At 33.2% G+C, this 25,837-nt stretch overlaps 1 protein-coding gene across 1 annotated transcript; it reads left to right on the top strand.

Annotated features, from left to right (window-relative positions):
* The first annotated feature begins 18,306 nt into the window (after window positions 1-18,306).
* On the top strand, window positions 18,307-18,999 carry LOC134687734 (uncharacterized). The gene has a single exon (XM_063548190.1). It carries the CDS (start codon window positions 18,307-18,309, stop codon window positions 18,997-18,999), a length of 693 nt encoding a protein of 230 aa, XP_063404260.1.
* Window positions 19,000-25,837: the final 6,838 nt, after the last annotated feature.

Raw genomic sequence — 25,837 nt, 5'->3', positions numbered from 1 at the left:
ATATATACCAGGACTAAATTTAGTATATACGCCAGACGCGCGTTTCGTCTACAAAAGACTCATCAGTGACGCTCGAATCACAAAAAGTAAAAAAAAAAAAAAAGGCCAAATAAAGTACGAAGTTGAAGGGCATTGAGGACCAAAATTCCCAAAGAGTTTTGCCAAATACAGCTAATATATATACGTATAAGTCAAAATCTATATATATAATTTATACATACGAGTTCTAGAAAAATATTTTAATTGTTTAAACCTAAATTTTGACTTCAGTAGCACACTGTTATCGAACAGTAAACACATTTGGTACTGTCTTCGCTGTGCACTACCCAACTATTCAGGTGGACTTTTTGAATCACTCGACACATTGTCGGACACAAACATTTTTGACTCTCTAAATCTAGATGCATCATCATGTTCTGAGATTTTAGACCCACCTCAAGCAACATCATCTCCAAAACCTATTCTCAAAACAACCAAAAAGCCTAAAACAACAGCAAAAAAGGCTAACAAACGTCTCACAATATTAAATATAAACTGTCAGTCGATAAAATCAAAAGTAGCTGACCTCCATCAAGTTATTGACCAAGTCAAAGCAGACATTATAGTAGGTACAGAATCCTGGCTTACGCCAGATATATGTAACTCTGAAATCTTCCCTAAAGACTTGTTCTGTATTTATCGTAAAGACCGGACAGGTCGTAAAGGAGGGGGTGTCTTCTTAGCAATTTCAGTTGATATCTTGTCATCAGAACAACCAGAACTAGGCACAAATTGTGAAGTACTATGGGCAAAAGTAGATATAATTGGACTAAAATCAATCTACATTGGGGCTTATTATAAACCACAGGAAAATGACACTGAAAGTGTCACTGAACTCAGCAGATCATTACAGAGAATACCAACACACAGTAATATCTGGCTTCTTGGAGATTTCAACCTCCCTAAATATGACTGGGTTAAACAAGAACTGAAACCAAATTGTAAATTTACAAATACATATAATAACTTTTTTGATATCATGAATGATCATAATCTTGAACAGGTTGTACATATACCAACAAGACAGGAAAACACACTAGATCTGTTTTACCTTAACCAGCCTTCACTTGTACAAAACATAAAAACACTACCAAGTCTCGGAACATCAGACCATGACATTGTCTTCCATGAAATGAACATCACAGTAGGAAGAAAAAAGAAAACACCAAGAAAAATAAGTCAATACAAAAAAGCCGACTGGGACAAAATACGCACAGAAGTAAAAAATTTCCAAGACGAATACTTTTCTCCAACACTAACTTAATAACACCACAGAAGAAAAGTGGACACTGATCAAAAACAAAATACAAGAAATAACAGACAAAAATATTCCATCAAAAATAATGAAACAAAAACAAGATATTCCTTGGCTAACACCAGAAATAAAGAGACTAATAAGAAAAAGAGACAGAATACATAAGAAAATAAAGGCAACAAAATCAGATAAAAAATCGGATACTATCAAAAAGTACCGATCCTTAAAACACCAAGTACAACAAAAGCTTAGAACATCATATTGGAACTACATAGAAAACATTATAATCGAAGATAGTAAACTGAAAGACAGTAAACCAAGCAAAAAATTTTGGTCATTCATAAAAAACCAAAAAAGTGAAATTATAGGTGTATCACCACTAAAGCTAAATGGTATCACAAAAACAAACCCCCAAGATCAGGCTGAAGCACTTAACCATCAGTTTCACTCAGCATTTACCACACCTAAACCTTTGAAATTATCTCACATTTGTGAACTAAAATCATTAAAATCAGCAACACATAAATTTGAAATGAAGCAAATAAACATCACCCCAGAAGGAACATCTAAATTACTAAAAAACTTAAACCCATCAAAAGCTATTGGTCCAGACAAAATATCACCTCATTTTCTAAAAGAAGTTCATCATGAAATCTCACCTATAATATCTGACTTGTTTAATTCATCAGTAAATACAGGCACAGTACCAAACGACTGGAGAGAGGCCTTGGTTACACCAGTTTTCAAAAAGGGAGCAAAATCTAAACCTGAAAACTACAGGCCCATCTCTCTAAGCTGTATCCTTAGTAAATCACTAGAACATATAATAGTATCATCCATAATGAAACATCTAGACATTTACGATTTACTATATCCACTGCAGCATGGTTTTAGATCAAAAGTTAGCTGTGAAACACAACTTTTAACTTTTACACAGCAAATACTGGATTACATGGCAAACGGTAAACAAACTGACGTAGTTGTCATGGACTTCTCAAAAGCGTTTGATAAGGTGGACCACCAAAGACTTATCCTAAAACTGAAACGCATGGGAATAAATAACAAAACAACAAATTGGATAGAGGCATGGTTATTGCATAGATCACAAAAAGTGGTGGTTGACAGTCACACATCAAATAGTTGTCCTGTATTGTCAGGCGTACCCCAAGGGTCTGTTCTCGGGCCATGCCTGTTCTTAATTTACATTAATGACATGCCAGACAACCTCAAAAGTAATGTTCGCCTCTTTGCAGATGACACTATCTAACAATCTCATCATTAGATGACTGTCACACCCTTCAATCAGACCTACATAAACTGGAACAATGGGAGCAAGAATGGCTCATGTCCTTTAACCCAGACAAATGTGAAATCATCCACATAACAAGAAAACATAAACCAATCATCTATAAATACACATTACATAATCATATTTTAAAATCAACAAACAAAGCAAAATATCTTGGCGTTTCCATCACAAACGATCTGACATGGAATTCTCATATAAATGACATCACGAACAAAGCAAATGCATCACTGAGATTTATAAAAAGAAACGTCAAAACTAACAGCATAAAAACAAAAGAACTGGCTTACAAAACATACGTAAGACCAAAAATTGAATATTGTAGTGTCGTCTGGGACCCCTGGCAGAAACAACAAATACAAAAAATTGAAATGGTACAGAGAAGAGCTGCCAGGTATACACTCAACCAATACAGCTATCAAAGCAGTGTAACAGCCATGCTCGAACATCTAAGATGGCCAACATTACAACAAAGAAGAAATATTGCATCCGTCACCATGCTATACAAAATTCAACACCAATTAGTCTCCATCCCAGTAAATACATACCTAATACCATTCAAAGAACATAAATTTATACAGCCATTCACTCCCACAAACTATCATTTGTATTCATTTTTTCCTAGAACAATAAGGTTGTGGAATACCCTACCATACCAAGTAGCCTGTAGCCCAGACTTAGAAGCTTTTAAGTCTGGTGCAAAACCACATATGTATTGCTAAATCAAACCATGTTTTTAACTATATACAAAAAAAAAAATGTTTTTTCTTGAAATTATTGTAAATATGTTTAGTTTTAATTTGTTTCCCTAGCATGTGCCTTCTTGTAATCTTCAACATATTGAAGTTAAGAAGTATTATGTAGATGTAGATGTGTATTTATTATAAATGTTTGTAAATATATCTGTGTTATTGTGTTGTTTTTAAAGACCTCAAACATTAAGCTCATGTGTAATGTTTTTGGTAATACATATATTAAATTATATTCGGTTTTGGCCAATTAGTGCGGCAAACAATCAACACAAGAAAACCAATTAACAAGACTAGAAGCTCCATTGAGTACACGATACGATAGTTTTAAGTTTAAGAATCAACATTCTTATGAAAATTAAAAATATATAATGAGACGAAGTTTCAGTGACATTGACACAACTATATATATATACCTACCAAAGACTAAAGGAAAACAAGTTACCATAAGGTCTTCAGCAATGAACAAAACTGTAACCCCTCGGTAAGCTACACAAGACACTGAAAACAATTAAAACTAAAAAACTATGATACCGATTTTAATTTACATCATAGTTGTATGTAATTTAAACTTTTCCTGGTATAAACCACCCATCAATGTAGACATAAAACAAATACTTGCACAAAATAACCAAGTATAATCAATACTTGTACCAAATATTCAAGTATAACCAATACTTGTACCAAATATCCAAGTATACATAAATACTCTAAACATACACGCCATTAAAGGCTATAATAAATACCAAAGACTTTGTAAAATGGATAGTCACACGACAACGCCGATGCTCAATGTTTAATAAGAAATAAACACAATTCATACATATATATTGACACATATCATATATAATTTAAACATCAGTATCAGACAAAAAAACTCTCCAAATATAAAGCTTAATAAACTTTAACCAGAAATGAAATTTACCAAGATAATTCGACTGCTCAGATTGACGATGTCGTGCTGAATGATTACATAGGCAATAGAATACCGCGAAAATAATTTTGAAGCGGGAAAACATTGAGCCCTCTATGCTACATATGATGAAACACCCAGGAGAAGTTAATTTCATTCAAATCTATAATGCACTGCCCGTTTAAACGAATGAAATCATAATTATACAAAGGATTGAAAAGCCTAAAACCGCACGTTCAGCACCAGGGGGACTAAACTTGCGAATATCACTTGCTTAACTAATGGACACTCCGGTGCGTAACCATCACACATAAAAGCAAAAAGTGTATTATTAAAAAAAAAAAAATTGAAAATCAAAAACACATGGTGAAAATGTGTTGAAAAAATGGCAGGTTTATTATAAACTAAAATAAACAATTACATCATTTTAAGAAAAAGTGTCTTAGACAATAGTACATATTACTCTCGACTTGCATTGTGAATATTTTCTCTGCAACAGTTAAAATTGGAAAATAAACCTTTCACAACATTTTTAGGGGATCGCAGATTTCTTGTTGCAGGGCGAAATTTCTGCCGTAAACATATATTCTCATTTTTAGTGGCAATTAATTTTCAAGTCCGCTTTTCAACAAATCATCAACCATATTAGTTAATTAGACGTGTCGGACTGCACAAAGAACTATAATGTATGATTGTGTCAAATGCTGTTGACGATTTACAGGGGAAACAATCGCGATTAGGCATTTCTCAGTGCATTGAAACATGGCACGCAGGTACTGAGAAGGAGTACAAGTGTGTTTACTTAACTTTGAAAATCGTATCAAGCATGTTGAAAAAAAAAATACCATTTTCGACATGTTTTTATATGAAAAAACGTATTTATGTACCTCTTCATGCCAAAAAATTGCCCTCGTTAAAATTTTACAAACATCACATAGAGCAAATTACATGGATGATTAAAGCTGGCCATTGGGTATATAAGCGTGTTCTAATCTACACGTACATGAAGGTCATACATTAATTTGTTGAATGACATCAAATCCTCTGTTAACATTTTTGCAAATACAAATGTAGAATCTTTAAAGAAACAGTCAGTGTAGCACAGTTGTGCTTCTCAACGACATGTCTACTTGGCTACCGAATGATGCATCCAAATAATGACTGCGCAATATATTTTCAGAAATACCGAAATCCTTGGACACAAACCACACCATTGTGTAGTAAGAAAAAATTCTATATATAAAGGCGTCGTATTAAAATTACGCAAGGAACATACTGTCCTTTTATAAAGTTTAAAGTTTAAATATAAAGTTCAAAGTTAAAGGTCTCCACATTCAATTGAAATGGACACAAAGACCTATAAAAGCAGGCCCTATATCTGATGCTTAACCCTTCCTACTCTTCTCTTAAGTCTACTTATACTTTTTAGTCGTATACTTGCGTTTGTCAAGCAAATGACTCGCATTAGCAATATGTTTCTCAACAAATGAATCAATTCCAAAAGGCATTGATGAAATATTTGTATTTGATGTAGCTGCTGCATGTCCAGCGACAAATATATATCTGTCATTATCCAAGAAGAGTAACATGTATGTGTTGCAAAACATTGCTTTCTGTCAAGTTAAAATCTGTTCAACAGGTTCTTGTTTTCCAAACCAAAAAATTGATGTAAGACACGTTTGAAATAAACACTGATTGATTGTATTGCTTTTATGGTGTTTAATGCCACTTTCATCACTACCGGCTATTTCATTGCGGACATTTTTTATCAGTAGAAAAATAAAAAAAACAAGTGGTAGCATCAGCAAAGTGAATATATCATTCAAATATATTTGTAGTCGCTAGGATGCTGTCTCATTGAGGGAAACTCGCATCTCCTTTTCTTCAGTCAGCCTGCACATGTCGTTTGCTTATTTTTGTCGCTAGGTTGCTGTCTCACATCCTGTTTGTTGCACACTACATATTTTCAAACATGCAGTTAATGTGTTATTTCATGTATAATAAAGTGAGAAAATGCAGAAGAGAAGATCAACGGACGTAATAGAAAAAGAAGAAATGATATTTTTTTTCTTCAAAAACGACACTCGTATATAGTCTCTGTCAGTTTTTTGAATGTCAACTATAAGAACTGTGTCTTTAAGGGGAAAAAGTATGGCTAAAAATTATTAGTTATGTTATTTGTTTGATAATGCTGTGTATCGTTATTTCTTTAAATCTTAACTTTTTCAGTTGGCATTGTTGAATTTAGTGTCAGAGATGTTCTCTCTCTTCTTAAACAGCGTACAAATCGTAGATTTAAAAGTAGTGCGACTTTTTTCCGTGTGTCTAATGACTTTATTTCATGTAAGCAAAAACTTTTAATAAGTTAGCACACGAGTTTGTGTCAAGATGTACTACAGATTTCAACTTTTGTTTTATTTCCATAAGTAGCTGTAACTCTTAAATGTGCCTGTGTTTGCAAACATAGAAAAATATGTCTTCACTGGGAAGTCCAGAGCTGAAACCTACAGACTTCAATTTAGCAGGGACGTAACTCTATTACATTTTTGCACATAGAATCTTATCAGACACAGTCAGTGTAGCACAGTTGTGCTTCTCAACGACATGTCTACTTAGCTACCGAATGATGCATCCAAATAATGACTGCGCGATATATTCTCAGAAATTTGCAATCCTTGTACATAAACCGCACTTTTTTGTAAAGGCGTCGTCTTTATATGTAGAATATTTTTCTTACTATAATAGGGTGTGGTTTATGTCCAAGGATTACAAAATTTCAAGTAGACATGTCGTTGATTTTATGTGCTTTCTATACAAATATTAAAACAAATCAATCTGCAATTTTTCAGATAATAAAAGAGATAAATGTATTATTTTTTCGATTTTCAGTTGAAGTTCATCGAGCCAGAGTTGTATGAAAAATTTTACTGAAATCTGTGACATAGCCCATTTACTGTTCCTTGACCTTAATACTAAACAGAAATTTTTTTAACTTGTGGCCACGATGTTATGCCACAAACATACGTCGTCAATATTTTTTTAGTACACCAGATCCGAATTTCGACAATAAATGTCTCTTCAGTGATGTTTGGGATCGAAACGGTATTTGGAAGGCCATATTAAAAGTACCCTCATTTTTAGAAAAAAAAACTACCCTCATTTTTAGATAAACTCTTGAATTTTAAGAGTCAACTAGAAAACACCCGTGATATCGCGGGTCCGTAACTGAATTAAAGTATACAACTATGCGTATACCTTATTTTAGTATTGGTATTGTCATCTGATAAAGTCATGCCGATTATAAGATGCACTGTTTTGTCTGCTTTCAAAATCTTTCTGTTTGAACCCGTCGACTTCGAACCTATCAATTATTGGTAAGATTAATAATTTGGTAAACAAAAGGGCCTGGAATGGAGTATTTTTTACTCAACTCAACAGTATACAGTAAAACTCTAAATACACCGTTTGGTGGTGCGCCTGTCAGATGCGGAACGTACAGATAAGGTAATAGGTAACAGGTGAATATAGTACTATTGGTATCGGTATCGGATTCGATCCGGAACTTCTTAGTTATTGGCAATATCAATTACGTGGAAAACAAAAGGGCCTGGAGTGGTGTAATTTTTAATCAACACTATTGTACTATATTAGTTATATATTAAGTTGAATTCTTTGATTCATCGTTTTTACGTGATGACGGCTGACAAATTGGACCTCGTAATTTTAGTATTATAGATATAGGATGAACGGATCATATAAACCGGAGAGAAAATATGATGCAAGCTCAAACGAAAAATATAAACGAGTCTAAATTGAAAACTATGTTCAAACCTATGATTGCGTTGGATAAAACCGAAATTTTTATACGTGTGCATGTAAAACAAATTTCGTTGTAAAAGGGTCTAAAAACAGCACAAACAACATTTTCCAAACTTGAAGACCAAAAAAGTGAAAAAGTATATTTAAACAAAACGCATTTGACTAACAGGTCGAACAACTGATGTTCTTTAACCCTGCTTACTGCCATTGGCGATTGCCAAAAAAAAATTGATTACAAGATGTAACAAAATGGATCTAAATATAAATTTAATACTAAACAGAAAACAAATTAACTTGTGGCCACGATGTTATGCCACAAACATACGGTGTCAATAGTTTTTTAGGGTGCTATAGACAGTTTCGTATAAAAACTAGGGGTTATTCCCCGACTAAAAATAGACATGGAGGGAAGTCCCTTTTTTATCAACATAATTGGTGAAAAAGTATCATGTTTTTTGTATTTGATTGTAAAAATAAGTTAATTAGCTTCAATTAAAACAGGTTGAATGATTAAAATAATTTTAAAAAATTAGATTAAATACACATGTTTTGAGGGGAGACAAACTGTAAACATCCTGTTTTTTTTGCAGTGAAAAGTGCAAATCTTATTTGCACCCCCTGTAGCTCTTTTCGGAGCAGGCGAACGTAGCCTGAAGCATACATTTTTAGAAAGACCAGGTAAAAACCTATGAAATTCATACAGTTTTGATTATGAAAAATGTGCATGTATCATGTCTTCATGGGTGTGCACATGGCCTGATTTCATGTTTTTTGTGTATAGATTTGGCAATTTTTTCCCCATTTTCTCTGGATAAAACTTTTTGGTACTATTAAAAGTACAATTAATTTTTATTTCATTATAAACTAGAGAAAATTTTGATTCTAATGATATCTAGTTTTATACAAGTATCTTTATTAACATTAACACCACTAAGGGTCAATTATAAATGGTCCCTCAAAATATGACGTCATAGAAAAAAAACTGTTGATTGCACCCTTAGTACACCAGATCCGGATTTCGACAATAAATGTCTCTTCAGTGATGTTAGGGATCGAAACGGTATTTGGAAGGCCATATAAAAAGTACCCTCATTTTTAGAAAAACTGCCCTCCTTTTAGATAAACTCTTGTGATATCGCGGGTCCGTAACTGAATTAAAGTATACAACTATGCGTATACCTTATTTTAGTATTGGTATTGTCATCTGATAAAGTCATGCCGATTATAAGATGCACTGTTTTGTCTGCTTTCAAAATCTTTCTGTTTGAACCCGTCGACTTCGAACCTATCAATTATTGGTAAGATTAATAATTTGGTGAACAAAAGGGCCTGGAATGGAGTATTTTTTACTCAACTCAACAGTATACAGTAAAACTCTAAATACACCGTTTGGTGGTGCGCCTGTCAGATGCGGAACGTACAGATAAGGTAATAGGTAACAGGTGAATATAGTACTATTGGTATCGGTATCGGATTCGATCCGGAACTTCTTAGTTATTGGCAATATCAATTACGTGGAAAACAAAAGGGCCTGGAGTGGTGTAATTTTTAATCAACACTATTGTACTATATTAGTTATATATTAAGTTGAATTCTTTGATTCATCGTTTTTACGTGATGACGGCTGACAAATTGGACATCGTAATTTTAGTATTATAGATATAGGATGAACGGATCATATAAACCGGAGAGAAAATATGATGCAAGCTCAAACGAAAAATATAAACGAGTCTAAATTGAAAACTATGTTCAAACCTATGATTGCGTTGGATAAAACCGAAATTTTTATACGTGTGCATGTAAAACAAATTTCGTTGTAAAAGGGTCTAAAAACAGCACAAACAACATTTTCCAAACTTGAAGACCAAAAAAGTGAAAAAGTATATTTAAACAAAACGCATTTGACTAACAGGTCGAACAACTGATGTTCTTTAACCCTGCTTACTGCCATTGGCGATTGCCAAAAAAAAATTGATTACAAGATGTAACAAAATGGATCTAAATATAAATTTAATACTAAACAGAAAACAAATTAACTTGTGGCCACGATGTTATGCCACAAACATACGGTGTCAATAGTTTTTTAGGGTGCTATAGACAGTTTCGTATAAAAACTAGGGGTTATTCCCCGACTAAAAATAGACATGGAGGGAAGTCCCTTTTTTATCAACATAATTGGTGAAAAAGTATCATGTTTTTTGTATTTGATTGTAAAAATAAGTTAATTAGCTTCAATTAAAACAGGTTGAATGATTAAAATAATTTTAAAAAATTAGATTAAATACACATGTTTTGAGGGGAGACAAACTGTAAACATCCTGTTTTTTTTGCAGTGAAAAGTGCAAATCTTATTTGCACCCCCTGTAGCTCTTTTCGGAGCAGGCGAACGTAGCCTGAAGCATACATTTTTAGAAAGACCAGGTAAAAACCTATGAAATTCATACAGTTTTGATTATGAAAAATGTGCATGTATCATGTCTTCATGGGTGTGCACATGGCCTGATTTCATGTTTTTTGTGTATAGATTTGGCAATTTTTTCCCCATTTTCTCTGGATAAAACTTTTTGGTACTATTAAAAGTACAATTAATTTTTATTTCATTATAAACTAGAGAAAATTCTGATTCTAATGATATCTAGTTTTATACAAGTATCTTTATTAACATTAACACCACTAAGGGTCAATTATAAATGGTCCCTCAAAATATGACGTCATAGAAAAAAAACTGTTGATTGGACCCTTAGTACACCAGATCCGGATTTCGACAATAAATGTCTCTTCAGTGATGTTAGGGATCGAAACGGTATTTGGAAGGCCATATGAAAAGTACCCTCATTTTTAGAAAAACTGCCCTCCTTTTTAGATAAACTCTTGTATTTAAAGAGTCAATATAGGATGAACGGATCATATAAACCGGAGGGAAAATATGATACAAGCCCAAACGAAAAAAATATAAACGAGTCTAAATTGAAAACTTTGTTCAAACCTATGATTGCGTTGGATAAAAACCGGAATTTTATACGAGTGCATGTTAAACAAATTTTTTCGTTGTAGAAGGGTCTAAAAACAGCACAAACAACATTTTCCAAAAGACCAAAAAAGTGAGAAAGTATATTTAAACAAAACGCATTCGACTAACAGGTCGAACAACTGATGTTCTTTAACCCTGCTGACTGTCATTGGCGATTGCCAAATAAAATTGATCACAAGATGTAACAGAATGGATCTTAATATAAATTCAATACTAAACAGATTTTTTTTTAACTTGTGGCCACGATGTTATGCCACAAACATACGTCGTCAATATTTTTTTAGTACACCAGATCCGGATTTCAACAATAAATGTCTCTTCAGTGATGTTAGGGATCGAAACGGTATTTGGAAGGCCATATAAAAACTACCTTCATTTTTAGAAAAACTACCCTCATTTTTAGATAAACTCTTGAATTTAAAGAGTCAATATAGGATGAACGGATCATATAAACCGGAGGAAAAATATGATACAAGCCTAAACGAAAAAATATAAACGAGTCTAAATTGAAACCTACGTTCAAACCTATGATTGCATTGGATAAAAACTGCAATTTTTTTACGTGTGCATGTAAAACAAATTTCGTTGTAGAAGGGTCTAAAAACAGCACAAACAACTGTTTCCAAAAGACAAAAAAAGTGAAAAAGTATATTTAAACAAAACGCATTTGACTAACAGGCCGAACAACTGATGTTATTTAACCCTGCTGACTGCCTATGGCGATTGCCAAATAAAATTGATTACAAGATGTAACAAAATGGATCTTCATAAAAATTTAATTCTAAACAGTTTTATTTTTAACTTGTGGGTACGATGTTATGGCACAAACATAAGGTGTCAATAATTTTTTTGTACACCAGATCCGGATTTCGACAATAAATGTCTCTTCAGTGATGTAAGGGATCGAAAAAAATAAAAATGCGGTACGTGATCTTTCACGATCCGAAAAATCAATTTTTGTGTAAATAGTTCTTTATTTACCAAGTTTCAGATAATGTTTATACAAATAACACTGAGAACCATTTGATTAATTCAAATATAATGCCCTTATTCGGATAAAGGTAGTTTTTCTAGTCGAATTTGTGAAGAAAATCATGTTTGTTTACATTTTTTATGCCATTGAAATGTCGAGAAGCAACCTGTCTTTTGTTGTTTCGTAATAATTTTTAAAACTGGATATTATCACATACTGATCATCATGTTGAACCATTTCGACAGACAGTTTTATTTTGTGGTTTATTTGTCTGTGTAATTAAATAAATCAGAATATTTATTGACCTTTCACATGCTTCTCGATTTTTTCAATACTTGACCGCCGTTAGATATTCTTTCACGAGCAATTCTCTGGTTAAACCGAATGACACCCGTGACCGTGATATATTTCAATATATTTTTTATGTGATTTTCATAATTTGGAAAAATGTACATACAATGAGGGCAGTCGTTTGTTTTATGATTTTTCGATAATATGAACAACATGGTGTCTTGAATGCACATTATTTCAACTTATCTGACGGAGCTTACCAGGACAGTCGTTTTACTTTGCGAATACATCTAAAATAGTCACACGGTTTACAGATTTCAACTGGACCAATGAGCGATTAAGCCCCATTCAACCAATAGAAATAAATCAAGTAACATTCTGTGTCATTGTCAATTAATAAAACAAGGAAATAAGATTATGATTATAACAATCAAACGCATATTTTTTTTCCGAGTAAAAAGATGTTCGTTATTTCGGACTTTTATTTTTTTGTGACTGAATTGGTCCAGTGATATGGACTATGCAGCAATATGGCATGTAGCCACATATTACACCAACACACAAATCCACCAAACCGCTTGCAATACGACATCAAAGTCGTATAGAAAATTTACATATCATATTTAAAAGAATCCGTGTACGTATGCGATCTTATGAATGATTTTTTTGTACATATATATGAAACTTTAATAGAAAGATTTCAATAATATACAAATAAACATGTAATCATCACAATGCCTTACACAGCTATTTAGGAAATGATATCTATCAAACTTAAATTAAGAGAAGCTTCCGGAAAGTTCTACATTTTGTGGTTGATTTCATTGTTCCAAAAGAGATTTCAATTGAGAAAATTTTCTATGGAAATGATTAACAACTTATTTTCTCACATCATGCCCTTCGAGTAGCTGTGAAATCAAATTAATTCCATGGATAGAACCCATATCTCCCCCACTGCAAATATAAGTGTAGTTATAATTAAGCAGACATGAATAATTGAAGACATTTATGAGGATAAATCACTTTGGAAATCATATTATCAGGATCCACTGGGTGATTAAATTTTGATATCAAATGGGCAAAGTTTCATTTAAAATGAAACAACACGAACTTGCGGATTTAACTGATACGAGAGAAAGTGACTGTTTTTTGTCATGAAATAATCTTTAGTTTTACACGTCTCAATGTTATAATTGTACAATTTTAATTTTAATACTACATTTATAAATAAGAATTGTTTTTCATTCTTTTTAAAGTTCTTTATAAATTATTAACAGGTTTAATCGAAATTTCCTGAGAAATTTTTAATGTAAGCAGAGGTTTGAATCTACGTGACACGGTTTCTACCTATTTAAAAAAATAACCAAATGTCTTGAAAGTAGTCGATTCAATTACACTTTAATAGTTCAAAAATGATTTGAAAATTGTCAGACATTAAAAGCCTAAGTTGATTAGGTAGAACTTGTATAAATCTGAGACATTAAAACCAAAATAAATCTGAGACTTTAAAACCAAAATTGATTAGATGGAACTCTGGTAAATCTGAAACATTAAAACCAAAATTGCCGCGGTTGGTGGAACTTGGGTAAATCTGAGATATTTAAACCAAAACTGATTAGTTTTTGAAGAAATCCGGGATTTAGTCATCTGGTGTACAAGCCATTTCCCATGAGGCATGTTGATTTTTAAGGTAACATTCTGAATCATTACAAATTCAAAATCTCAATTTAAAGGATGAAAACTGTAGTAACGTAATGGTGCATATGTAAGCTAGAGCTTATCAAATAAAAGTGAAAAAAAGAGAAACAAGACTAAAGCAAGAAAGAACATATTTCGAAGAAATAATGTTCGACAATATTAAAGCATAATGCATACTGAAATAAGTACAGTATCTGAATACTTTACAGGCCAATCCTAGAATAAAGACGCACTGCCAACTCTTAAAATATCCATGTCAGTGCCATTTAAAAAGTATTTCAATTAACTAAGAATTATAGTATCACACTCAGATTTAATTATAACAATAGTATGATTTATTTCAAAGCAGATTACCAAATTACAAAGACCTGAAATTTATCGTTGCCTGAGACTGAAATGTTGACAGGCTTTGTTTCACTTCACATATTTTCCGGTAAGGGGACGACCATTTGATAATCGGGGGGGGGGGGGGGGGAGGGGGGGGGGGGGGGCAGACGGATTTTGAAAATAAACAACTCAGTCTTGATAATCACAAAAATAAATGGTTTGTTCTTTGGTAGTTTGAAAAAGCAGGTCTATAGCTTCTTTGGCCTTCAGCAGTCCCAAAACCCTTTTAAAAAAAAAAATTTGCCGCGCGATCCGCCCGGCGAAATATGTTTCACGATACTTTTGAAAGCTGCTAGGTTAAACCAAACTTTAATACTATGTATGGCAGTACATGTATATTGGTGGGGAATAAAAATGATTCATTTCGTGAAGAAAAGTATGAAATACTTAATCTTATTATACCAATTGTCTTTTATAATATACAATGTATTTGTGTTTTGTTTGTCCTGTATCGCTATGAATTGTTTTAATATGTTTGTATATATTGTCCACTTGTTCACAAGTATGTGTCTGAGGTTATGAATAAAGTCTTGAATCTTAAAATTTCTGCAGGGAATAATGATTAAACGGTACACAATAACTTGACTATACATGAAAGTATAATTCATAACTAACAAATATTTTAAAAATTGTATGTTTTCAAGTATCAAAAATGTAGTTGTGAAAATGAATAATCAGTCTCTTGCTTTAATGAAAATAAAAAATCTTGCTTCAATAGTGCAGAAAATGAATAATCTGTCCTCTCAGTTTACAAAAATAAATAACCGATCAAAAACAAATCATCCTGCCCCCCTCCCCCAGAATATCAAATGGTCGTCCCCTAAAATATACAAGGAGGAAATCCTTAAAGACGGAAGTATTTCCAAAAACATATGTCACCCAACTGTTTAACTTATAAATGTTCCACAGTTAACCTTGTAGCTAATTTTAGATAGCCACATACTATACTAGAATAATTGTATCCTGTTGTGGAACCAGACCAACGTCATCGCAATAGTTTTCCGTTGTCTAAATAGTTGGCGTGTGCTGGTGTTTTGTACCACAGGATTGTGTAAGCGTCTAGTGTGGTTAGAGCCTTAGGCTCCTTATCACCGATGGCTAGCCTGCTCTGTAGGTGAAAAGAAAGCAGAGTGCGTAAGTCTTTCCTGCCAGTACATAGCCTCCACACTATTCAAGACTTCTACAATGCCTCCTCGCGACAGCACATTGTAACTAGGATCATGCATCCTAGGCATTATTGTAGAGGATCTCGGAGCAACAAGGGCCCTAGAGATGCAGTGTGTATGCCCATCGGCGTGTGGACACTCATCAACCTTGTCCCAACTATGGGTAAATAGTACCACTGCCTTGTGGTTAGATCTGGGAAGATTAAAGGCTATGGGAGCAGACCCAGAAAAAAGCCGGGAAGATGAAACCCGTCAGCCATGGTAGGCAATCGTCTATGGGAAGGAAAACCCAGACAGCAAAACTCCATCCTGCAGGCAGTAGATTTCTCGCATGGCTAATCACCAGGCAGAGTAAAAAAAGAGCTGATTACGGAAACCACACCAAAAGAAACACTGAATTGCGTGAACGAGGACATACGTCATACAGATGACCCAATGAATGTGTCTAGTGAAAGCAGAAATGCAGCTAGGGACAAGAAGTGTGGACTCCTAACGCCAAAAAATGTTCTCAGCATAGGGGCATGGAATGTGCGGACCATGTATGAGACGGGAAGAACAGCACAAGTTGTTAATGCGATGAGAAGGTATAACATCAGTTTACTTGGTGTTAGTGAATGTAGATGGTTAAACAACGGATCGATTACAACTGACACAGGTGAGACCATACTGTACTCAGGCCGAACAGACAACAAACACTATGAAGGAGTTGCTTTAGTTTTGAGTAAAGAAGCAAAAAGAGCTCTTCTAGAATGGCAACCAGTTGATGAAAGGCTAATTATTGCAAGATTCTACTCAAAATTTTCAAAACTAACAGTGATTCAATGCTATGCACCTACCAACGAAGTAAGTATTGAGGACAAGAATAAGTTTTATGACAAATTACAATCGCTTGTCGGTAAAGTACCAGCACATGATTTATGTCTTGTAATTGGTGATCTCAACGCTAAGATTGGAGCAGACAACTCATGTAAAGAAAGAATAATGGGCAGACCTGGTTGTGGAGAATGCAATGAAAATGGTGGACTTTTAGTAGATTGATGTGGCTTAAATGATTTAGTTATCGGAGGATCCTTATTTCCACACAAGGACATACACAAACTTACCTGAAACTCACCAAATGGCAGAGACCAAAACCAGATAGACCACATAATTGTAAATGGAAGATGGAGAAAGTCTCTGATGGATGTCTGTGTGAAAAGAGGAGCAGATTGTGGAAGTGACCATCACCTTCAACTTGGAAAGATAAAACTTAAACTGAGAAAGGTAGTCAGACCACAAAATAACAGAAAAGCATATAACATCCACCGCCTTAAAGACAATCAGATAAGACAAAAATTTAACATCAGCATAAGAAACCAATACCAAACACTACAAAATATCAGTGAAAATAACGTTGGTACTGATCTAAATGAACATTGTAACAAATTAAATCTATGTTTAGTGATACAGCTGCTAATGTACTAGGACTTAGAGACAGGACAAGGAAAAGGTGGATTTCAGATTCAACCTGGAATGTTATAGAAAAGAGAAAATCTACAAAAAGTAAGTGCAATCAGGCAAGATCAGAAAGGTTGAAAGAAAAGCTACAAATAGAATACTCTGAGCTTAATAAAGAAGTTAGGAAAAAAGCAAAAGAAGACAAACTGCAATATATTGAAGGATTGGCAAGTGAAGCAGAAGAGGCGTGCAAACATGGAGAACTAAGCACTGTATATAAGATCACCAAACAGCTTATGTGGGAAAAGTAACAACAATGACACACCAGTTTTAAGCAAAAATGGAGAGGTTTTAACATCTGAGGCACAGAGATGGGCAGAGCACTTTCGGGAAGTTTTAAACAGAGAACCACCAGACATACCAGCTCAATTTGATAACACCGAAGCGAAAATGGAAATTGACATATCAGAAGAAAAAATGAACTTGGTTAAATTAAGAAAGCATTATGCAAGCTCAAAAATGGTAAATCAGCTGGAGTAGACAATATCAGTGCAGAACTCCTAAAGGCAGATGTAGACACAACAGCATCAATACTACATGCACTATTCAGTAGAATATGGGAGAAAGAAGTTATACCTGAAGATTGGGAAGAAGGATTTCTGGTTAAACTTGCAAAAAAGGGTAATATGAAGAATTGCAACAACTGAAGAGGTATATCTTTATTATCTGTACCTGCAAAAGTGTTCCTTCGAGTTATTACCAAGCGAATAATAGATGCTTTAGGTGACATACTGCGGAAAGAACAAGCAGGTTTTAGAGCCAATAAAGGGTGTAGTGACCACATATTCACACTCAGACACATCATAGAGCAGTGCATAGAATGGCAACACAACATCTTTATAAATTTTGTGGACTTTGAAAAGGCTTTCGATAGCTTGGACAGAGATAGCATGTGGGAAATATTGAGAACATACGGAATACCCGATAAAATAATTAACATGATCAAATTATTTTACAACAACTGCAGATGATATGTCCTACACAATGGAACCCAATCCACCTGGTTCAATGTACAATCTGGAGTAAGACATCTCTCCCCTTCTTTTCCTAATTGTCATCGACTGGTGCATGAGAAGAACACTTGGAAATAGAACAACTGGAATAAGATGGTCGATGAACACAATCTTAGAAGACCTAGATTTTGCAGAAGACATATGCCTTTTATCAACAAATCGAACAAACATGCAAAACAAAACACCAAGACTACATGCGACTGCTCTATCTGTAGGTTTAAAGATAAACACACAAAAGACAAAGATAATAAGCCTAAATGAAAAAAATATAGAACAACCAATAACACTTAAAGGAAATAAAATAGATGAAGTTGAAAATTTTACCTATCTTGGCACCAATATCAGCCAGGACAATGGAACTAGCAAAGATTTAATGGCAAGGATCAACAAAGCCAGAACTTCTTTCTGCAGACTACGAACAGTATGGAAAACAACATCAATATCCAGGTCCACAAAAATCAAAATCTATAATAGCAATGTGAAATCAGTTTTGCTATATGGTGCAGAGTCATGGAGGGTTGTCAGATCTGACTTCAACAAGCTATCATCATTCAATAATACATGTCTTCGTAAAATTTGCAAGATCTTCTGGCCAAAAACCATCAGTAATAAAGACCTCTACAACCTAATTTTACAAAGAGACATCAGAGCAGAAATTAAAGAAAGGCGATGGAAATGGATTGACTATGTTTTAAGAAAAGACAAAGATGACATTACAAAGATAGCTCTTCGTTGGACACCAGCAGAGGGGAAAAGAAAGAGAGGGAGACCTAAAGAGACATTGCGACGCACAATAGAGAGTGAACTGAGAATCATAGGAATGACATGGGGAGAAGCAGAAAAAAAGGCACAAGACAGGTAACAGTGGAGGGCTTTGGTGGTGGCCTCATGTGCAAATGTGCACGAAGAGGATTAAGTAAGTAAGTAAATAGTTAGCCTTATTTAAAAAAAAATTTCATCATCTTTCTTGTCTCACTGTTTGTGTTTTCTGTGTATGTACCCTTTTTAGTAAGGTTTTGCGTTTCCTAAGTATATTTTTTCTGTTACAAAAGAATATTTATTGTAAAAACATCTTACAGATGTAGGAAAATACCTTGTAACAAAATATCTTCTTATGAAAGAGACCTATTTTTATTCAAATACCCGTTAAAAAGATACCAACAGCAAAACAAAGCAATTTCAGCATTTTCTGAATAATATTTCAACACAAACATTTTAAAGACAAATACATTTTCTCATTGAATTCTGACGTACAAATGCTGATAGCACTAACTGAATAGACTTGTACTTCTTTGATATTTGAACAGAATAGATCGGTATATGAGATTCTTACGACCTTGTTATATGCTTTATGAACTGTCATTGCTTTTATCTTCGATATAAGCTTCATGGTTTTTTTTTATTGTGTTCCAAGAAGTACCAAGTCTGAAAGTAATAACAAAAAAAATTTACCCTTTGAGAAATAAAATTATTAAATTTGTGGATTCATGAAAACCTAAATGAATATGGAAATTAAGTCAGCTAAAAACCCAGCTAAGGTTGAGATAACAGTGAATTACACATACTAAAAAAACTCAGCTTGCAGCTCAAGGTGTATCTCTTATGGAGTGTGCCATTTTGGAGTTATTGCCACTGAAATGTATTTGTTAGCAGAGAAGTACATTGATTGGCCCTAATTATAAGATGTTGGTGTTTCTTTTTAAATCCTTGTCAAAATACTACAAATGTCGCATAGAATAAGTGACTATTATATTAATAGAATAAGTTACTATTATATAGACAATAATAGTGCATTGACTTGACATATCAACGATACAAGGATGAGGCTTAGAAACGGGGAAATGCGAGGCTGTGCCGAGCATTTTCCCCGTTTAGGGCCTCAACCTTATATCGTTGATATGTCAAGTCAATGCACTATTATTGTCTTTATCCTGCAATCTAAAAAAATCCATTTTCTATTGTTGTTTAGTGTGTTTATGTTATTTATTTGATAAAAATATTGGGGGAAAATCCCCTTTAAAAAGGCCTAATATCACACAGGCGGAGAAATATACAACACGATGAAATGTACATCATTACCTGTTGAAAACCGCAATCAACAGTGAACGAATTCGTTTGTTTACAGACTAAAATATCAACAATTAACATAAAACATAATGATTTATAAGTTGCAAAGAAAAAATAATAATAAGTGAAATATGTCTTCCCATTTTTTTTGTAAAAGAAACAAGTTTGAGTCGTTAAACGCATCGTTGTTTACATTGGAAACAAGAACAGGTTGAAGAGGTCGTATGAATAATTAAATATAATTTCGACAATTTCTATTTCGATATTCATGAGGAAAAGTGATATCAGGTCAGTGACTGTTTATGACATAGAAATATACGGTCAACGCATTTTGCAGTGACTGCTCAAATAGAACGAGTGCAGTATACATTAATTTATTACATTGATTGCAATAAATAACATTGATTTCCCAGTTAGATAAAACCCGATAATTTCACATGTGAAATAAACGTGGTTATTAGCCAATGTAATAAAAAGTATAACAAATCGCCGTATTTGAATATCAAAAATAAGACAACTTGTGACCGAACGCCGCTATGGATTAACCTCGTGCTGCGCACTCGTTTTTTCCATGCGTCGTTCGGTCACGCGTTGTCTTATTTTTGATATTCAAATACGACGATTAGTTATACTATAAAGAATTAGTTACTATTATATTAATAGAATTAGTTACTATTACATTAATAGAATTAGTTACTATTATATTAATAGAATTAGTTACTATTATATTAATAGAATTAGTTACTATTATATTAATAGAATTAGTTACTATTATATTAATAGAATTAGTTACTTTTATATTAATAGAATTAGTTACTATTATATTAATAGAATTAGTTACTATTATATTAATAGAATTAGTTACTATTATATTAATAGAATTAGTTATTATTATATTAATAGAATTAGTTACTATTATACTACCATTTTAATACAAAATAAATTCATTTTGACACATCACTTTACAGTCATGATTCTACTTCGTCAAAATTATCTCCCCATTACGCCAGTTCATTTTCACAATCGTAGAAATGGAAGCTATTGTAGGGATGACGCGCTACCAATTTTGCTCTTGAAAACCGATAAATTTATCCACATTGCACCATTACGATCCTTATATGTCAGTTGTATATTAAAAGACAAATGTGTCAACTAGCTAATGAGCATCAGCTAATAATCTTGTCTGCATTGATTCAATTTAAAACTATTGTCTGAGCGGTTGTCAGATGAAATTTTCGAAAATTCATAAACATTTAAAAAAATTCTAATTAAATATTTCGTGGAAGGGCAGACTAGATTTGTTTAGTGTATGAAGACTATAAACCCTAGTTATCACACACACAAAAATAGAATTTTGTCACTATAGTAAACAATACAGTAAACATTTATCGCTTTCTCTAACAAAGAGCTTCGATTCTATTGTTCTATTTCAACCTGGTTTCCGACTGTTTAAAAATGTAGCAGTATTTAGACTCTTTCAGTAAGCATTATTGTGGTGCTACGTCAGATTTGGTTAAATTTTTAATAATTCTTATCAGTTTTTATCATAATTTACCACGGCCAACTCCCACGATCCAGCAAATTTTGTGTTTAGGGATTTAATGTCATCATTGAAACTCGGTTTCGGAATATTTTTTATCCTAGGTGGCGACCAAAGGTTTCCTCAAGCTTTTAGGAAATCGGCAGTTGACCCCGTATAAAAGTTATTGCCCGTAAAATATTAATTTTTACCCAATTATGCGTTTTCTCCATTATAAATATAATAGATTGAGAGACATTGTAAATTATGCAATACATTAAATTTATAGAGAATATGAAAATCAACATATTTAAATTATATAAAATTGAGAGTGAAAATGGGGAATGTGTCAAGGAGACAACAACCCGACCAGAGAGCAGATAACAGCCGAAGACAACCAATTGGTCTTCTATCCAGCGAGAAAAAAACACAACCGGAGGCATGCTTCAGCTGGGCCCTAAACAAAAACGTATACATTGTATTAGTTTGGTGATAATGGACGTCATATACATTGTATGTAAACAAAAAATAAAATAAAACCTATCGGGATGTTTGACACTTTTTTTTGTATAGCATTCGAGTGTAATTGATGGTAATAATAAAACTTTTAGCGTATAAAATTATACATGAAGACATGTGGTATCTGTGACGAGTTTGTATGAGACTTATGAGAACCGAATTTCCGGAAAATGTAAATCGAACGTTCCGGAAATTCGGGTCCCTTTAGTTTTACCGTTTTTAATATTTTATATTCACCGAAAGTGACGTTTCTTTGGTAATTGTGGGAAAACATTTTGGAACAAAACAAATATTTGAGGCCCCTCATGGGGGGGGGGGGGGGGGGGGGGGGTCCTAGTAATCACATAATCACCATTTTTTTGCCAATATAATCACATAATCATTAAATATTTGCTTATCTTTAGTAATCAAATAATCATAAACTAAAAATACAGTCCTAGGTAATCAAATAATCATGAAATATTTGGCTTAATAATCAAATAATCATTAAAAAAACGGCCAAGTAATCACATTATCAAAAACCCCATGAGGGCCCTCATATTTGCCCACCTCAAATGGAATCGTACCTCATTTTATCTTTTCTTTTTGGATATTTCTGGAAATATTTTACATCAATAAGCACAAAAAAGGTAAGACTTTTTAACTGCATAAAAATGAAAATTTCATGTCAAAATAAGGTGTCAAAGTTCCCCCTAAAATTTGCTCTCAAACTCCAGATGTAAAAAATGGCTTCAGCGTTATGACGCTTTTTTGTAGGAAGGCGTCCCAGAAAAAAAATTAAATAGCCTTGCCGGACGTCATTTTATTTGGACTAGTGAAAATACTGCTAATTAGGAAACCGTGAAACTCTGACTCGATTCATTCTACATATTCATTACTAACAATGCCTGCTGGTGATGAAAATGAACATGCATTTTACAAATAACACAATAATATTTGAAAAAAATGTCGCGTTATAAAAGGAACAAACAAACATGTTTGGATAACAGACAATTCATAGAAAAATCCGGAGGGATGCTTCGTATGCGTATTCATTTTCTTTATGTTTTTTGTTGTTGTAATTACTGATTATTATTCTTTTTCTTCATTTTATGAAGTAGTGTTTGTCCTTGTTATTTGGTTTTTCCATTCTTTTCTTCATAATTTTTTATGTATTGCTGCATGTTAAAGTCTTTATTTGGTTTCACAAAGAAGACTACAGAAAAAAGAGGTCAAAGGTACCAAAGGGAGATTAATATTCATTAGTCGGAGAACATCGAAAAAACGTGTCAAAAACGCATAATGACGAGTGACATCAGTGTCCAAAATCACAAACTAAAGGTTGAGCAAACCGAACCCAATCAAAACCGCATGAAAACATTTAAATCACTAGTATATCAGATATATGAAAATTCGACATTGGAATGGCATGAAATATATTGATGCTTGTGTGACATTAAATAGTTGGATGTTTTAGTGGCATGAAATATATTGATGCTTGTGTGACATTAAATAGTTGGATGTTTTAGTGGCATGAAATATATTGATGCTTGTGTGACATTAAATAGTTGGATGTGTTAGTGGCATTATATATATTGATGCTTGTGTGACATTACATACATGGATGCTTCAGTAGCTTTCATAACTTTAAGGATCGATAGTACAGTAACATATTTATATTGCGGCGTCCCTTCTAAATATAATACTACAAAATTTTCGAATGATTGTCAAATAGAAAACTATCCGACAAAGACAAAACTTAGGTCCAGATAATCAACGTCTATATTTGTACAAATGACTTCAGTTCAACATTTATATACCACCTTACACCCACTTTGCAAAGACAAACTAATATTAGGATAATAGAAGTTCAATTTTGATTTTTCGGTTTGTTAGGGCAACAGGATCTTCAACAAAAAATGAATAAAAATAATAATCCAAGCACTCTAATAGCTAAGAATGTAGCTATGAAACCAGGAATATAACAGTTGTTTATATTTGTTTCGTTGGCTGACATATATATCTAACAATTAATTTTGCTAGCTTTTATAAACTCTCCCTTTTTTAATTTACCTTGAAGTTCAGTATTTTTGGTATTTTTACTGGCTATATAAACAAAACGGATCTCAAATATGACCCCCTCTCTAAAAGATCAAATTTGCTTATGATATTGGGATCAAAGTACTGTTTGCAAAAGATCGTTTTTCGATAAATAGCATATGTGCGAGAACACTTTTTGATGTCATCTGCTTCAAACGACTTGTAGTTTATGATAATCTGTGTCAGATATACCAATAAGATGAATTGAATCTTCTTTCATTATAGCCATTCATTGGACAAGACTTTTAATTATTCCTTTACAAATGTGAAATTCACTATTACATCTAAATTCCCCCCCCCCAATCTGCACACTATTTATGTACAACTAAGGCTCTGAATTACATCATGGTACTTTTCGTATATTGTTTTTCTTCTTTGTTAAGATTTACTCTGGAATTGGGTATTGCTTTTAGATCACTGAATTTTTATCATGTAGCTCTTCAATTGTTTTGATTCTTGTTCACCTTTAGTTTTCATATAATCTGCTATAATTAAGCTTTTTATACAGAGAAATTGTTTATTAGAAGAGGGACGAAAGACACCAAAGGGACAGTCAAACTCGTAAATCTAAAACAAACTGACAACGCCATGGCTAAAAATTAAAAAGACAAACAGAAAAACAATAGTACACATGACACAACATAGAAAACTAAAGAATAAACAACACGAACCCCAAGGTATTTCGGATTTTTTTTTTAATTTTGCATAACATATGCTTGCTTCAGAACAAGAAACGAAACATTTCAAAATCTGTGGCTACTTAATTTAGCTCTCTCCTGTGTATTGTGTGTTTATCGCACATCATAAAAACCAAATGATTTTCTAACCAACAGTTTTGAGAAGATCAATTTTACCATAAGCAACAGTAATTTTACCTTCCAAAATTTATTCCAACTTCAATTGTTTCCGGTAAATAAATCATTATGAAAGGAGATATGGTATCATAGCCAATGATACAACTACGGTATCTTCTTGATAGAAAAGGTCGTGAATCTACTCAACTGTCACTGTTTGGCTTCAAACTTATCTGACAGGTGACTCTAGGGAAGTCAGTATACAGTCTGGTTTTATTGAGCGATTCAGGCAAAAAAAAACATATGATGATTTGCCTTCTTTTTTTCTTTTTTTAATGTCAAACGTTACGCACGCTATTCCTACAGCCCTTTGTATTTAAAACAGAATCTTTGAAATTTACTCCGCAAATAAAAAAGTAAATCAGTATATGTTTTCAATTCTGTTCTTATAGCTCTTGGTCATTTGCTTAGTACTATCTAGTTTCTATATATGAAATGAAATAAAGTAGAACTAGAAAACGGTTTTCTATTGATATGAATGCCAATGAGACAACTATTCATTAAAGTAATAATGAAGTGGATATAAGCAATTACAGGCAACCATACATGCCTTCGACAATGAGCATAACTGAAATACATATTCGGCTTCATTAAACGGTCCCGACATGAAAAAAATATGAAACTCTTCAAATGTGAACATCTATATCAAGGTAAAATGAGTA

The sequence above is a fragment of the Mytilus trossulus genome, chromosome 10, assembly GCF_036588685.1.
Source record: "Mytilus trossulus isolate FHL-02 chromosome 10, PNRI_Mtr1.1.1.hap1, whole genome shotgun sequence".
NCBI lineage: Eukaryota > Metazoa > Mollusca > Bivalvia > Mytilida > Mytilidae > Mytilus > Mytilus trossulus.
The sequence above is the reverse complement of the archived record's forward strand: the minus strand, read 5'-3'. Positions and strand labels throughout refer to the sequence as shown.

What these genes read in the sequence shown, in the direction of transcription:
- LOC134687734 (XM_063548190.1), top strand. Translation starts at nt 18,307, where the DNA reads ATGCAAAACAAAACACCAAGACTACATGCGACTGCTCTATCTGTAGGT.